The 13,458-nt window shown below is 40.0% G+C and overlaps 1 protein-coding gene across 1 annotated transcript in view; it reads left to right on the top strand.

Annotated features, from left to right (window-relative positions):
* Positions 1 to 12,465, top strand: part of riok2 (RIO kinase 2 (yeast)) — a 29,640-nt gene extending 17,175 nt beyond the window's left edge. Inside the window, exons 6-8 of the mRNA XM_039758349.1 lie at positions 1,848 to 2,039; positions 3,541 to 3,633; positions 11,968 to 12,465. Coding sequence (XP_039614283.1) covers positions 1,848 to 2,039; positions 3,541 to 3,633; positions 11,968 to 12,436 — 754 coding nt within the window. The 3' untranslated portion in view covers positions 12,437 to 12,465. The remainder of the gene's footprint in view (positions 1 to 1,847; positions 2,040 to 3,540; positions 3,634 to 11,967) is intronic.
* The last annotated feature ends 993 nt before the right edge of the window (positions 12,466 to 13,458 follow it).

Below are 13,458 nucleotides of genomic sequence, written 5' to 3'. Positions count from 1 at the left end.
TGGTTTGTTTAGGTGTTTATCCACGTCTTACAGAATGTGTTGTATACAGTACCATCTTTCTTAACATATGAGAAAATATGGCTCATGTTTGTCTTTTTGTTGCTACTTGCAGTGTGACAACATTATTTACTTTCCCAAAGGAGTAAATAGCTATAAGTGAAATACGATCTTTACTTGGGAATATTTGCACACCCTAAGGAGATAAGAAAGGCAGTAACCTCAAGGTTCCAGTTGAAAAGTACAATCAACCATACAGTTTGACATTGTTAGCAATGGTTGAAGAAAAAAAAAAACTGTTAATGTAGCCCAGTTCATTACAACATCACTACATGCAGTCCTGGCATGAACATTATGTGATGGGATAGTTTTGCCAGGTTACGTGTCTGTCATTCATATTCTGTAGTAGGGACCAGAGGTGAAACACAGAGTTGGAGAAAACGTGATGTTCTCGAACCAGCTTGATACAATTTAGGGTAACGGGGCTCTGGAGCTTATTCTCACAGAACTGAGCTTAAGTCAAGAGCTATCTCTGGACAGATGAGTCTTTAATCTTGATAGGTATATATTGCCTGTCTTGGACTATTGTTTGAATCACAGTGGATTTAGTGTGGCTTTTTTGACACAGCGCATCATAAAAAGACTCTTAAATGTCAAAGTAAAAACAACCCACTGCTAATTGATCTCAATTTATTACAGTCATTATAACAAAATAATAGCTGTAATTCATTGTTGTAAACCAGTAAAACATGAAAATGTTTTTGACAGCATTTTTGTCTTTTACATATTATACCACTAGTTAAAGACTTTTGGGATTAGAAAGAATTTTGGGATCAGATTGGAACACGTCCTGAAAGCAGTATTATAAATCCAGTGGATGCTGTAGTTTAGTGTTTTGAACAAAACCTGAGCCCATGAGATAACCTTTTCATTTTAATGTATGAAGAATTCATCTTTGATTTCGGTTTTCCAAATTTGCATGCACTTTATTTCAAGTTGATTCATTAAGTGATCCTGTTTTATTTAGTTCATTGTGTGTGTATTACTATGGCCAAGGAATATTTCTTGGTGTCAAAGAAATTACTGTGCCTGGCCATCCTTCTAGCCTCTTGCTAACAGTCTCCAATCAGCTTACTTTTTATTCTGATCTTATTTTATTTTTCTCAATTGTCTCAATTTAATTGGTGGTGCATTTTTTTTTAATAATTTGTACTTTGACTTTGAAACACTGTTTTCAGTCAAGGTTAGATTGTTGATTAAGTGATAAACGAGCAGAATTTAATTATTAATTTTAGAGGTGTTGATTGTCAGAAGAATTAAGAAAGGTAATTTTATTTTTGGGATACTTTAACACAAGCTTTTACATTGTTTGGAGTTTAATTATGTAGCACCTATTCATTTGCAGTCGTCTGTGTTATCCAGCTAAAGACACAGAAATTAAACAAATTTGCCTATTCATGCTATGGTTTCCCTTAATGTAAAGGAGCTAACTGATCCCTGCTCCTAAGATAAAGCACTTAACTTTGATAGTTATGTACACAACGTATGTGCATCAAGCAGGCCAAACACTTGCATCAGTTAATATCAATGTGCATTTTTCCTAAAGATTTGCTAATTATTAATAATTGGCAACTTTATTTAAAGCTAGGATCATTAGAATCTCTGGTGGTTTAGAAAGTGACCTGTTTGACCCTTCATATACATTTTTAAAGAAATCCACAAAAAATAAACACTTTTGTGACTCCAGTAGTTCCATCTTGTGATCTGTAACACAGCATCATCTTCGCATCACACAGAGCAGTCACTCTACTTGGCAGCAGTCTCTTATTTTGTGTTTTTTACTTTTTTAGGTGTCAAGTACGTCACATTGATGATCCAGCTTCTTTGTACAGTGAGTTAATGGAACTAATTGTGAAACTTGCAAATCATGGCCTGATTCATGGAGATTTTAATGAATTCAACTTAATGCTGGATAATGAAGATCACGTCACAATGATCGATTTTCCTCAGATGGTCTCTACATCTCACCGGAATGCCGAATGGTTTGTGTCCTTACATATGTTTTAGTGAGTTTAAGAGGTGGTGTGGGTGTTTGAGAGGAATATGTGACTGTCTTTTTGTAGATCTTCCACTCTGCTGCCAATGCTTAATACTGTTGTAAATCCACTTGTTCTTTGAAGGATATTAATTTCATGAGAATCGGTTGTAACTTTAAAGAATTTTGTAGGACTTCAATGGGAAAATATTTTAGATTTGTATTTTTCCTGACAAATAATTTTCTTTCAATTATATAAAATAATACTGACTGACTGTATTCAACGCCTTGTCTCATGTTGATTTTAAACATAAAGGAAAACTTTAAGAAATAATTTTGGCAATATTTTAATGTAAGTATTTACAGCTTAAGGTGAATCAAACACTTATTCTTATATGAATTGAAATGAATGTGAATAAACAAATAAATGCATAAATATGAGGCTTAGGCTAATAGGTAATAGATAAATATTATGTTAATTCCGTTTGTGTGCATATATTGGGCTTAGAAATATAATTTACAGTAAAAAGTGCTACTCTAATAATCCACCTTGACAGAGTCCTTCCTTCATTCTCAAAAGATATTCAAGTCATCAACTATCTACCCAAGGTCCTCAAAACAGTTGGGTATCTCTGTTTCTGAGGTGGATTTCCACAAACACTGCTATACTATGATAGATTAAATTTACTTTACTTCTCTTGCTTGACAATTATGCTTTGAATAATATGTTGCATTAAAATGCATCCAAATGGGAGTAAGCTGTTGTAAATGTCCATTCAATGGCAACTAAAAACCATGGCAAAAGGTGCAGATAAAAATTCACATTTAGAGCATCCAAGACACCTGTAAACAGCCATTATATTCTACTTAAAATCTGACTTTATGTAATATTCTTAGCTTTTTATGCATAAAATTTATATCATATGGTATAATCTATATATATAAAAGTCAGTGTGTGTATGTATGTATGTTCCAGCATCACTTACGAATGACTGGAGCAGTTTTCATGAATCTTGGTACACATGTTTCTCATTGGTCGACTTAAAATACTGCAGGGTGAAATCAGCCCTAATCCCCCTCCTCTTCTGGGTATGGTGGGGGGAGGATGATCTTGCAGTCTTGTATGCACGTTATCATCCAGTTGACACTCTGAACAACCACCAGAGGGCAAACAGGAGGTGACTACCAGCGTTCTTTATGTTTGAGCACCACCGCGCCCCTTTTGCTTTTGAAATTAAATAGAGTTGGCCGGTTCTGAGTGCCAACTTGATGATAACATACATACAAGACCGCAAGGCAAGCACATTACTGAGTCTTCATTGTTTGTTAATTTATTTTTATGGTTTTGTTTTTTTTATTATTATATTTTTCTCAAACAATTAAAAAAAAAAAAAAACACTTTATTTTGTCCCTGGCAACATACTAGACCGAACAATTTGGAGTTGTTACAATTTCAATTGTGGCATATTATTATTGGTTGATTTTCTATATCTGTTTCATTCATTTAGGTATTTTGACAGAGATGTGAAATGCATACGTGATTTTTTCATTAAAAGATTTGCATATGAAAGTGAACTTTATCCTACTTTTAAAGATATCAGGTTAGTATTCTGTTTGTACTCTTTGTATTTTAATAAGATGGTGCATGTTAGATGTAATAGGAATTGAAAAGCAGTCTGCCTATTATATCAAAATAGTGTTAGTGTTGTTTTTTTGTGTCAGACTTGGCAGATGAAAATGAAAATTTAGAATGTGTATGGGGCATAATGATCTAATGGAGGCGTGAAGTTATGAGTTGATAAAAATGAATGTTATGGGGAAAATTAATGAGTGAAAAGGTGAGCCATTATGGATGTCAAAGGGGCCATTACAGAAGACACTGTGAAAACTAGAACAAAGAAATTTGTTAGATATCTAGTCACCAAAGGACTAAATGCAAATAATGAATGCTAAACTGTTGTTAGCCTTGCTTTTTTCCTTCATTTAAATCAGAGCTTCTAAACTGAGTGTCACAACATTGCTTTAAGGAAGTCTCAAAGTTTTAAATTTTAGCTTTTAACATACAGCAAACAAATCTGCAATAGAGATATCAGATTAGCCAAAAAAGTAAGATTCTATTGAAATAAATACTATGTTCCAGAACCCCCCGCGATAGGTGAAAATCCGCGAAGTAGAAACCATATGTTTCTATGGTTATTTTTTATATATTTTAAGCCCTTATAAACTCTCCCACACTGTTTATAAATATTCCCCGCACAGTTATACAGCATAATCCCTTTGTATTCTCTTAGATATTAGGTAAGATTCATTGAAATTATGTATGTAAACACACTGTTTATATACAGTAAAACCTAAATATTATTTTAAAGATATCGAGTGTCTCCGATATCACAGATGTTACATGTTATGTTACAGCCATTATGATAGACAGGCCACAAGCAATAAATACGTACAATGCAAGAAAAATTGTATACAGTAAATGTGTGTACAGTGACACTAAACGTACGTACATGTACTAAGTACTGTAAGTAGAAAATGAATTATGATTACTCACCAACAATGACACGATGACTTGTCCGATAACGATGAGTTTAGTTTTGCTGCACAACAAAGGAGAGCGTTACAGTTGTTCTAAAGGAGCCTCTTCAGGCGACTGTGTAGCACTGCCGTTATTCTTCTTCCGGCAGTCTTCAATCCAAATCCCTAAAACAGATTCCATCCAAACTACTGCCTTATTACATCCACTCACAAATTGGTTTTGCACCCTGGTTAAAAGGACACTGCGGCTGTAGATCTTATATTCCTTTCCTACTTTTTAAATAAAAAGTATCGTAGCCTCATTGATGCCGTAATGGCATTCAACAGCGGTGTAGCTTTTCCCCTTCCTTCCGCATATCCAAAACTTTTACCTTTTCGGCAGTCGTTAACATTTTCCATTGGCGCTTGGGCACGGCCCCTGAAGCAGGAGCAGATCGTTTTGGAGCCATAATGAAGGGCTTAACTACGCACAAACATAAACACAAAAGAGCACAAAAGTTAACTCTTTACACAACGAAACACGTTGATGCTGAATGAGAGAGACGAGACTTCCTGGTTAACGCCACAGAATCGAATCCGGCACTCTGTCGCTGAGCCATTCAGCACACAGGAACTTAACTGCGTGCTCTGATTGGTTAGCTTCTCAGCCATCCGCCAATAGAGTCCCAAGTATGAAATCAACTGGGCAAACCAACTGAGGAAGCATGTACAGGAAGTAAAAAGACCCATTGTCCGCAGAACCCTCGAAGCAGCGAAAAATCTGCATTATCTATTTAGATATGCCTACATATAAAATCCGCGAAAGAGTGAAGAGTGAAGCCGCGAAAGTCGAAGCGTGATATAGTGAGGGATTACTGTACAGGTAGTCCCCAGGTTACGGACATCCGACCTACAACTTACGAACGGGGCCACAGCTGCGATGCATGCACCTCAGTAACTGCCACTCCGTCATCTTCGGCCTGGGGGTGTTACAAGCAGAGGCGGGAGGGAGGGCGATTTCGCTGCCCGTGCAGTGTAGTGTCCCTCTGGCCGCTCCCGGCGGCAAGTGGTTTCACTGCCCGCCCACCACACACGGCTGCCCCATTCGTTCTTGGTGGGCGGCTGGTATTGCTGCAAGCGGTGGCTAGAGGGGGGCAATTTTGTTGCTTGCGCAGTGTAGTGTAACCTCGGGCGGCTCCCGGCGGCAAGCTGTTTCACTGCTCGTCCACCACACACAGCTGCCCAGTTTGTTCTTGGTGGGCGGCTGGTAATGCTGCAAGCGGTGACCCGGTTGTGGTTGAATGGAGGCCATTGAGAGTGAACGGGGCGGTGGGGGTAGCATTGTAGTGTGCATCGGATGGCTACCTGTTGAATGGGGCGATTCACTACCCGCCTTTTGGCTGCACCGTATTTGTTCTCGATGGGCGGACATTGCAGTCAGCATACTGTAGTGGAGGTGACTGTGAGGTGGGCTGGTGATGAACCGCCCCTCACCGCTCCCATTCATTCTCAGTAGCAAGCCTGCTTGTACTGTTATGTATATAGCAGGAAGTTGTCTCTTGTCAGTACATCAGACATGGTGCCTTCCTGCTGTGATAGCGTGTACAGTGCTGTGCAGAAGAGCTCATCTTAATCTTTTGTCTTCACCCTTCAACAATGTCTCTGAAACACAAATCTGATGCAAGTGCTGGTGATACAGTAAAGAAGAGAAAAAACATCACCATTGAAAATAAAGTAGAAATAATAAAAAGGTCAGAGAGAGGTAAAACTCCATCATTCATTGGCCGAGCACTTGGTTACAGTCGTTCAACAATAGCATTTATTACAATAATGTACCTGTTCTGACTTACATACAAATTCAACTTAAGTACAAACCTACAGTCCCTATCTCGTACGTAACCCGGGGACTGTATACAGTGCATCTGGAAAGTATTCACAACGCATCACTTTTTTCACATTTTGTTATGTTACAGCCTTATTCCAAAATGGATTAAATTCATTTTTTTCCTCAGAATTCTACACAAAATACCCCATAATGACAACATGAAAAATGTTTACTTTAGATTTTTTCAAATTTATTAAAAATAAAAAAACTGAGAAAGCACATGTACATAAGTATTCACTAGCCTTTGCCATGAAGCTCAAAATTGAGCTCAGGTGCATCCTGTTTCCCCTGATCATCCTTGAGATGTTTCTGCAGCTTCATTGGAGTCCACCTGTGGTAAATTCAGTTAATTGGACATGATTTGGAAATGCACACACCTGTCTATATAAGGTCCCACAGTTGACAGTTCATGTCAGAGCACAAACCAAGCATGAATTCAAAGGAATTGTCTGTAGACCTCCGAGACAGGATTGTCTCGAGGCACAAATCTGGGGAAGGTTACAGAAAAATTTCTGCTGCTTTGAAGGTCCCAATGAGCACAGTGGCCTCCATCATCTGTAAGTGGAAGAAGTTTGAAACCACCAGGACTCTTCCTAGAGCTGGCCAGCCATTTAAACTGAGCGATCGGGGGAGAAGAGCCTTAGTCAGGGAGGTGACCAAGAACCCGATGGTCACTCTGTCAGAGCTGCAGAGGTCCTCTGTGGAGAGAGGAGAACCTTCCAGAAGGACAACCATCTTTGCAGCGATCCACCAATCAGGCCTGTATGATAGAGTGGCCAGACGGAAGCCACTCCTTAGTAAAAGGCACATGGTAGCCCGTCTGGAGTTTGCCAAAAGGCACCTGAAGGACTCTCAGACCATGAAAAACAAAATTCTCTGGTCTGATGAGACAGATTGAACTCTTTGGTGTGTGCCAGGCATCACGTTTGGAGGACACCAGGCACTGCTCATCACCAGTCCAATACCATCCCTACAGTGAAGCATGGTGGTGGCAGCATCATGCTATGGGGATGTTTTTCAGCGGCAGGAACTGGGAGACTAGTCAGGATAAAGGGAAAGATGACTGCAGCAATGTACAGAGACATCCTGGATGAAAACCTGCTCCAGAGCGCTCTTGACCTCAGACTGTGGCGACGGTTCATCTTTCAGCAGGACAACGACCCAAAGCACACAGCCAAGATAACAAAGGAGTGGCTTCAGGACAACTCTGTGAATGTACTTGAGTGGCACAGCCAGAGCCCAAACTTGAATCTGATTGAACATCTCTAGAGGCGCTGCACCGACGCTTCCCACCCAACCTGATGGAGCTTGAAAGGTGCTGCGAAGAGGAATGGGTGAACCTGGCCAAGGATAGATGTGCCAAGCTTGTGGCATCATATTCAAAAAGACTTGAGGCTGTAATTGCTGTCAAAGGTGCATCGACAAAGTATTGTGCAAAGGCTTTGAATACTTATGTACATGTGATTTCTCAGTTTTATTATTTTTAATAAATTTGCAAAAACCTCAAGTAAACTTTTTTCACGTTGTCATTATGGGGTGTTGTGTGTAGAATTCTGAGGAAAAAAATGAATTTATTCCATTTTGGAATAAGGCTGTAACATAACAAATTGTGGAAAAGTGATGCGCTGTGAATACTTTCCGGATGCACTGTATATATTCAAAATATGCTCAGAATTACCTTAGATATTCTGCATGGTTCATTTACATTTGTGCTATATGTGTTTTTCGTTTATATTGCTTCTTATTATTTTCTTTTTTTCTGATAGTGTGTTTGCAAAGCGTGACATGCTTATGATTTGTGAACAGTTGCTTACAAAAACAAGTGAAAGCTTCTATCTTCAAACCTCTATCTTGTGACACTAGGAAGACAGCACTCCACGAAAACAGGATTCTCTGCATGCTTAAAGAAATGTGTCAAGAGAAATCATATGTGTTAAAATTGTGTTAAAACACAATTTTAAAAATACATCTGATGAAAACAGTTTAGGTGCGTGGTACCTGACCAAGTTTGGCACCAGCTGAGTTGCAGGAAGGAGATGATGGTCAATGAATTACATGCAGAACTAAACTACTGTAGATGTTTCTCTTTCTTTTTTTTTCATTTTATAATTATGGAGAAAAAAGTAACACCGGTAAGCTCCATATTTATTTTTCACTAGCTAGCCTAGCTCACAATAAATTGTGGACTATTGGTCTAGCACTTAAATAAAAGGGCAGAAGCATCATCTAATTTGAAATGAATTCCACAGACTGCAACTGCTGTCTTCAATGCCTACAATATCACTGGCAACACGATCTCTCAAAGGAATCTTTTTTGACATATTTATTCCAATAAAATGTGTTGCATTCTAAATTCTAATAATGGCAAATATCTATATATATAATTCACTAAGGCAAGACAACCATGGAAAGCACGCCGGAAGGAGCATGGATTCACTAAGCCGCTGACAAGTGAGACACCTATGGCGCACGCAGGAAGGAGCCACGCCCACCAACTCCAAGACCATTGGATACGACAACAACTCACAGAGCCACGCCCACCAACTCGGACGCGACGACACAGAAAAACCGGCGTCATTTATATTCGTCTGTCGTAGAGGTCACATGCAGCTCCGACCCACGTTGACTGTTAATAGAGGCATGTTTCTCGTGGAGGTGAATCGCCATATGCGGTGTGTAAAACTGTTTGTGAGGGGTATCCCATGGGATCCTTAAAACGTTCCTTTACAACTGAGGTTAAAACACAATGAAGTGAGCAGTCTTTAAAAAATGAGTTTTCGGTTACGACGCACGACTGCGTGCACTATAGCAAACTGTTTTACACGCTACATACAGCAATTCGCATCCGCGACAGACATGCATCTTCTTAGATACTCCTCCACTTTGTACACACCCCCCTCCCACCGTGGTCAGGTGTCTTGGTGGATTATATATAGAAAGGCAGCCAAAACTGCACAGAGCAATGAAAAGTCTTGGGTTAAAACCCAATGAAGGAAGCAGTCTTTAAAAACCAATAAGCCTTGTGCCTCTGTTTCATTACCGTCTCACCTGCTTCACCAATGCAGGCCCGAACAGCGATCCGGCGTCATTCCCATGACCGCCGGGCAGCCAACCGGGTAACCAAAGTCTTTGGGTTCAGGGGGGAGTATGGTTACAAAGCTGAAACTTAAAGGATTTGACGGTAGGGCACCACCAGGTGTGGAGCCTTTCGCTTCATTTGACTCAACACACGAAACCTCTCCCAACACGGACAGGATTGACAGATTGATAGCTCTTTCTCGATTCTGTGGGTGGTGGTGCATGGCAGTTCTTAGTTGGTGGAGCGATTTGGCTGGTTATTTCCGAAAACGAACAAGACTCCCGCCTGCTAAATAGTTACACGACCCAACAGAATGGATTAACGTGTGTCTACCCGGCGTGGGTAAGCCGTTGAACCCCATTCGTGATGGAGACCGTGGCTTCCAATTGTTCCCCACGAAAGAGAAATTCCCAGTACGTGCGGGTCATACGCTCGCACTGATTACGTCCCTGCCCTTTGTAAAGCCCCCCCATGGTCGGGTGATTTGGTGGATTATATATAAAAAAAAAGCAGCCGGGACCGCAAAGAACAATGAAAAATCAACGTGGAAACCGACTGAGGCGGTGTTTGGAAAATGAACAGTCAACGTGACTCACAGGTGCGTGTGGACTGTACACAGACGAAAGCGACTCAGGTAGGGAGTTGGGGGCGGGCAGTGTGTACTGAACGAGCCCCGTTCAACCCCATCCTTCACTTTAGAAGGAGAAAGCGCGACGGCGCTCCTCCGGTTTTCAGTCACGGACAATTATATGTTGGTTCGTAGCGTGCATTGTTGCAATGTTACTTTTCTTGGTGGTTTATTAAATTACAGATTTTTCAAATGTTTATTTTTTCCTCTGTGCTTAAAAATCATTTAAAAAGCGGCCTGATTATGCGGCGTATGCTACGCCGTGGGTTGGCTAGTAATTGATACTGTAACATAATTAAGGAAATTTTTAAATAGAAAAAATGGTAGCAAGCACTAATCCCACTCAAGCCCATTGACCTTCAGAAAGAATGAAGTTCCTTGTGGTTTCGCTGCAGGAGTCTCAGACTCGGGTCCTGGGAGGCCAGTGTGCCCGCTTTATACCTGTTAATGGAATTTAGTTTTTGTTTATAGAATGTATTCCAACTCTCATTTTCCCACATTAATGAGGGAAGACCAGCAGAATGTTTCAAGGACTCAAATAAGATTAGTATTCTATCTGTACTTTTTTTGTATGTCCTACATTTTTTCTATTTAAAATTTTCTTTATTAAGTTATTGCATCAGTTAGTCTGTTGTCTCAGTTATATATGGTATTGCATGCTTAATAGTAGTGCTAATGTTTCTGATGTGCCATTTGTTGGAATGAAAAATGCAGTCTATTTATTACTTCATGAATTACAAATATATTCCAGTAAATTGGGCACTACAGACTTTAAAGGAGGAAGCAGGGAGCATCCTCTAATAGCGTGTTGCCGCACCCGCCACACAATGAATTACCTGGATTGGGACCCAACTGCAGCAGATGACCCCTCAGCACCACACTGGAACAGTGTGAGATTTATTTATAGTGGCTGGAGTGCCAATCCTGCCACCAACCCCAGCGTTTTCCTGGCAATTTGGGGGACCTGCTTACAGGGCTGTGTGCAGATTAACGTCATACCCAGGACAAAGCAATTGCTGGTTAAGGGCCTTACTCAAGGACCCAACAGAGTAGATTTATTTCTGGCATTTACAGGATTCAAACTGACAACCTTCTGATTGCTGGCGCAGATCTGTAGCCTCAGAGCCACCACTCTGCCCAGACTTTAAAGCTGTTCATAATAAAAAATAAAAATCAGAAATATTTTGCTGTATAAAAACATTACAATGCATAAATTTTACAGATGCTTGATAATAATATGCAAATTAAGTTGTCTCACATTTAACCTAATATTCAAGAAATTTGTAAAACTCACCAGTCATATGTGAGTTGCTAACTGAAAAAAATCTTTCATTTGCAAATATGAACCTGGCTTTTTTCTCTATTGCATTTCTTAAAATATAGCTACATACTTCAGTAGACAGGCATACTGCGCTGGGATGTCTGGCAGAAATTTGGAAGATCTTGGTGTGTTTGAAAAGCTCTGATTTAAATATTTGTATTTCAGTGCTTGAGCTGTATAGACATTGGCTACTCAGGATCCTACTCAAGAGAAAGCAGCTATAAATAATTTATGAAGTAATACTAAAATATTGTGTTCTTATGTGTTTTTATAAAATGTTTATATTAAAATGTTCAGAATTTCAAACATCACTGAAAGTACATACCCACCACTTTATTAAGTCTATATGTTGGAAACTTATCTTTGTCAATGCGTTATGCTATATTTGAAGAGAAATTAATACCTACTTCAGGAAAAAAATGTTTTATTACAGATATTTATACAGTATTAAAGCTTTTGTAAGAAGTGATATTTTTCTAATTGGTGTTTTTCTGCTTATGCACAGAAGGGAAATGTCACTTGATGTGGAAATAGCTGCAAGTGGTTATACCAGAGAGATGCAGCAAGATGATGAACTGCTGCACCCTGAAGGACCGAATGAAGAATGTGAAGATGGGGACTTCAAACCAAAGGAAGGCGATTCAGAATCTAACAGTGAAGAAGAAAGCAGAGGTGAAAGTGAAGTAGTGTCATGCCTGTCTGAACATTCCTGTAAAGCATTTAACCATATGGAAGAAGATATAGATCTGACAGAGTTCAAACATTCTCTACTGGAACTTGAAGGACAGAGTTGTGAAAGGAATGATAACTCCAGCATAGGCTGTTCTGTAAATGATTCTTATGAGGAAGCGGACATGCTGAGCAGCACAGCAAATCAGCAAGAGGATACAAATGTAGACAGCTGGACATCAGAGAAAGAAGATACATGTCCTGATTTAGTTGATCCCTCAGTGACCAACATGGAATTTTGGTAATGTTATTTATCATTCACTTTTTTTCTTCTGTAGTGTTGATGAATTAAAGGGCTCTTTCATTATTTCTTAGGCATTGTTGGTTACCTTTATTTTAAAGAAAATAGCCAAAAATGAATCTCAGTGAGGGCGGCACGGTGGCACAGTGGTAGCGCTGCTGCCTCGCAGTTAGGGGACCCGGGTTCGCTTCCCGGGTCCTTCCTGCGTGGAGTTTGCATGTTCTCCCCGTGTCTGCGTGGGTTTCCTCCGGTCGCTCCGGTTTCCTCCCACAATCCAAAGACATGCAGGTTAGGTGGATTGGCGATTCTAAATTGGCCCTAGTGTGTGCTTGGTGTGTGGGTGTGTTTGTGTGTGTCCGGCGGTGGGTTGGCTCCCTGCCCAGGATTGGTTCCTGCCTTGTGCCCTGTGTTGGCTGGGATTGGCTCCAGCAGACCCCCGTGACCCTGTATTCGGATTCAGCGGGTTAGAAAATGGATGGATGGATGGAATCTCAGTGACACAGAATACATTATTCTGCATAAATTTCTTCTCGTCCCTTGCTGCTCTTTCTAATAATCTAATACCGCTTTTTAGTAAAAATATGTCTTAAAGCATCTGTATCAACAATATAAAACTGAACCTTTCAAATTTCATTGAGGCCCTGTCATACACTGGTGCCCTGTCCATGTCTGTTTCATGTCTTGCACCCAGCGCTGTCAAGATAAGCTTCTGCCCCTGCTTAATCCTAAATTATATTAAGCAGATATGAGTATGCTATGCTGTAAATGTTTTTATTGTAACATTAACTTCGTAACATGCACACATTTGTTGCATGTTATGTGTTGGACCCTGACCTGAAAGGTAAGAACCTGATGGAATAAAAAATATGCTAAAACAAGGTCCTGTCCATTAGTTGTTCATTTTATTCACTTTGTTTCCTTTTACGCCACTGTGTATTTTGTTGTCGTCCCCCGCCCCCCAAGGCCTTGAAGCAGCAAGGAGGAGTGGTGTGTACCACTTATAAAATCATAGAAGCCATTCCTCCT

Source organism: Polypterus senegalus, chromosome 7 (assembly GCF_016835505.1).
Source record: "Polypterus senegalus isolate Bchr_013 chromosome 7, ASM1683550v1, whole genome shotgun sequence".
NCBI classification, from domain to species: Eukaryota; Metazoa; Chordata; class Cladistia; order Polypteriformes; family Polypteridae; genus Polypterus; species Polypterus senegalus.
This window is presented reverse-complemented; position numbering and strand designations above follow the sequence as displayed.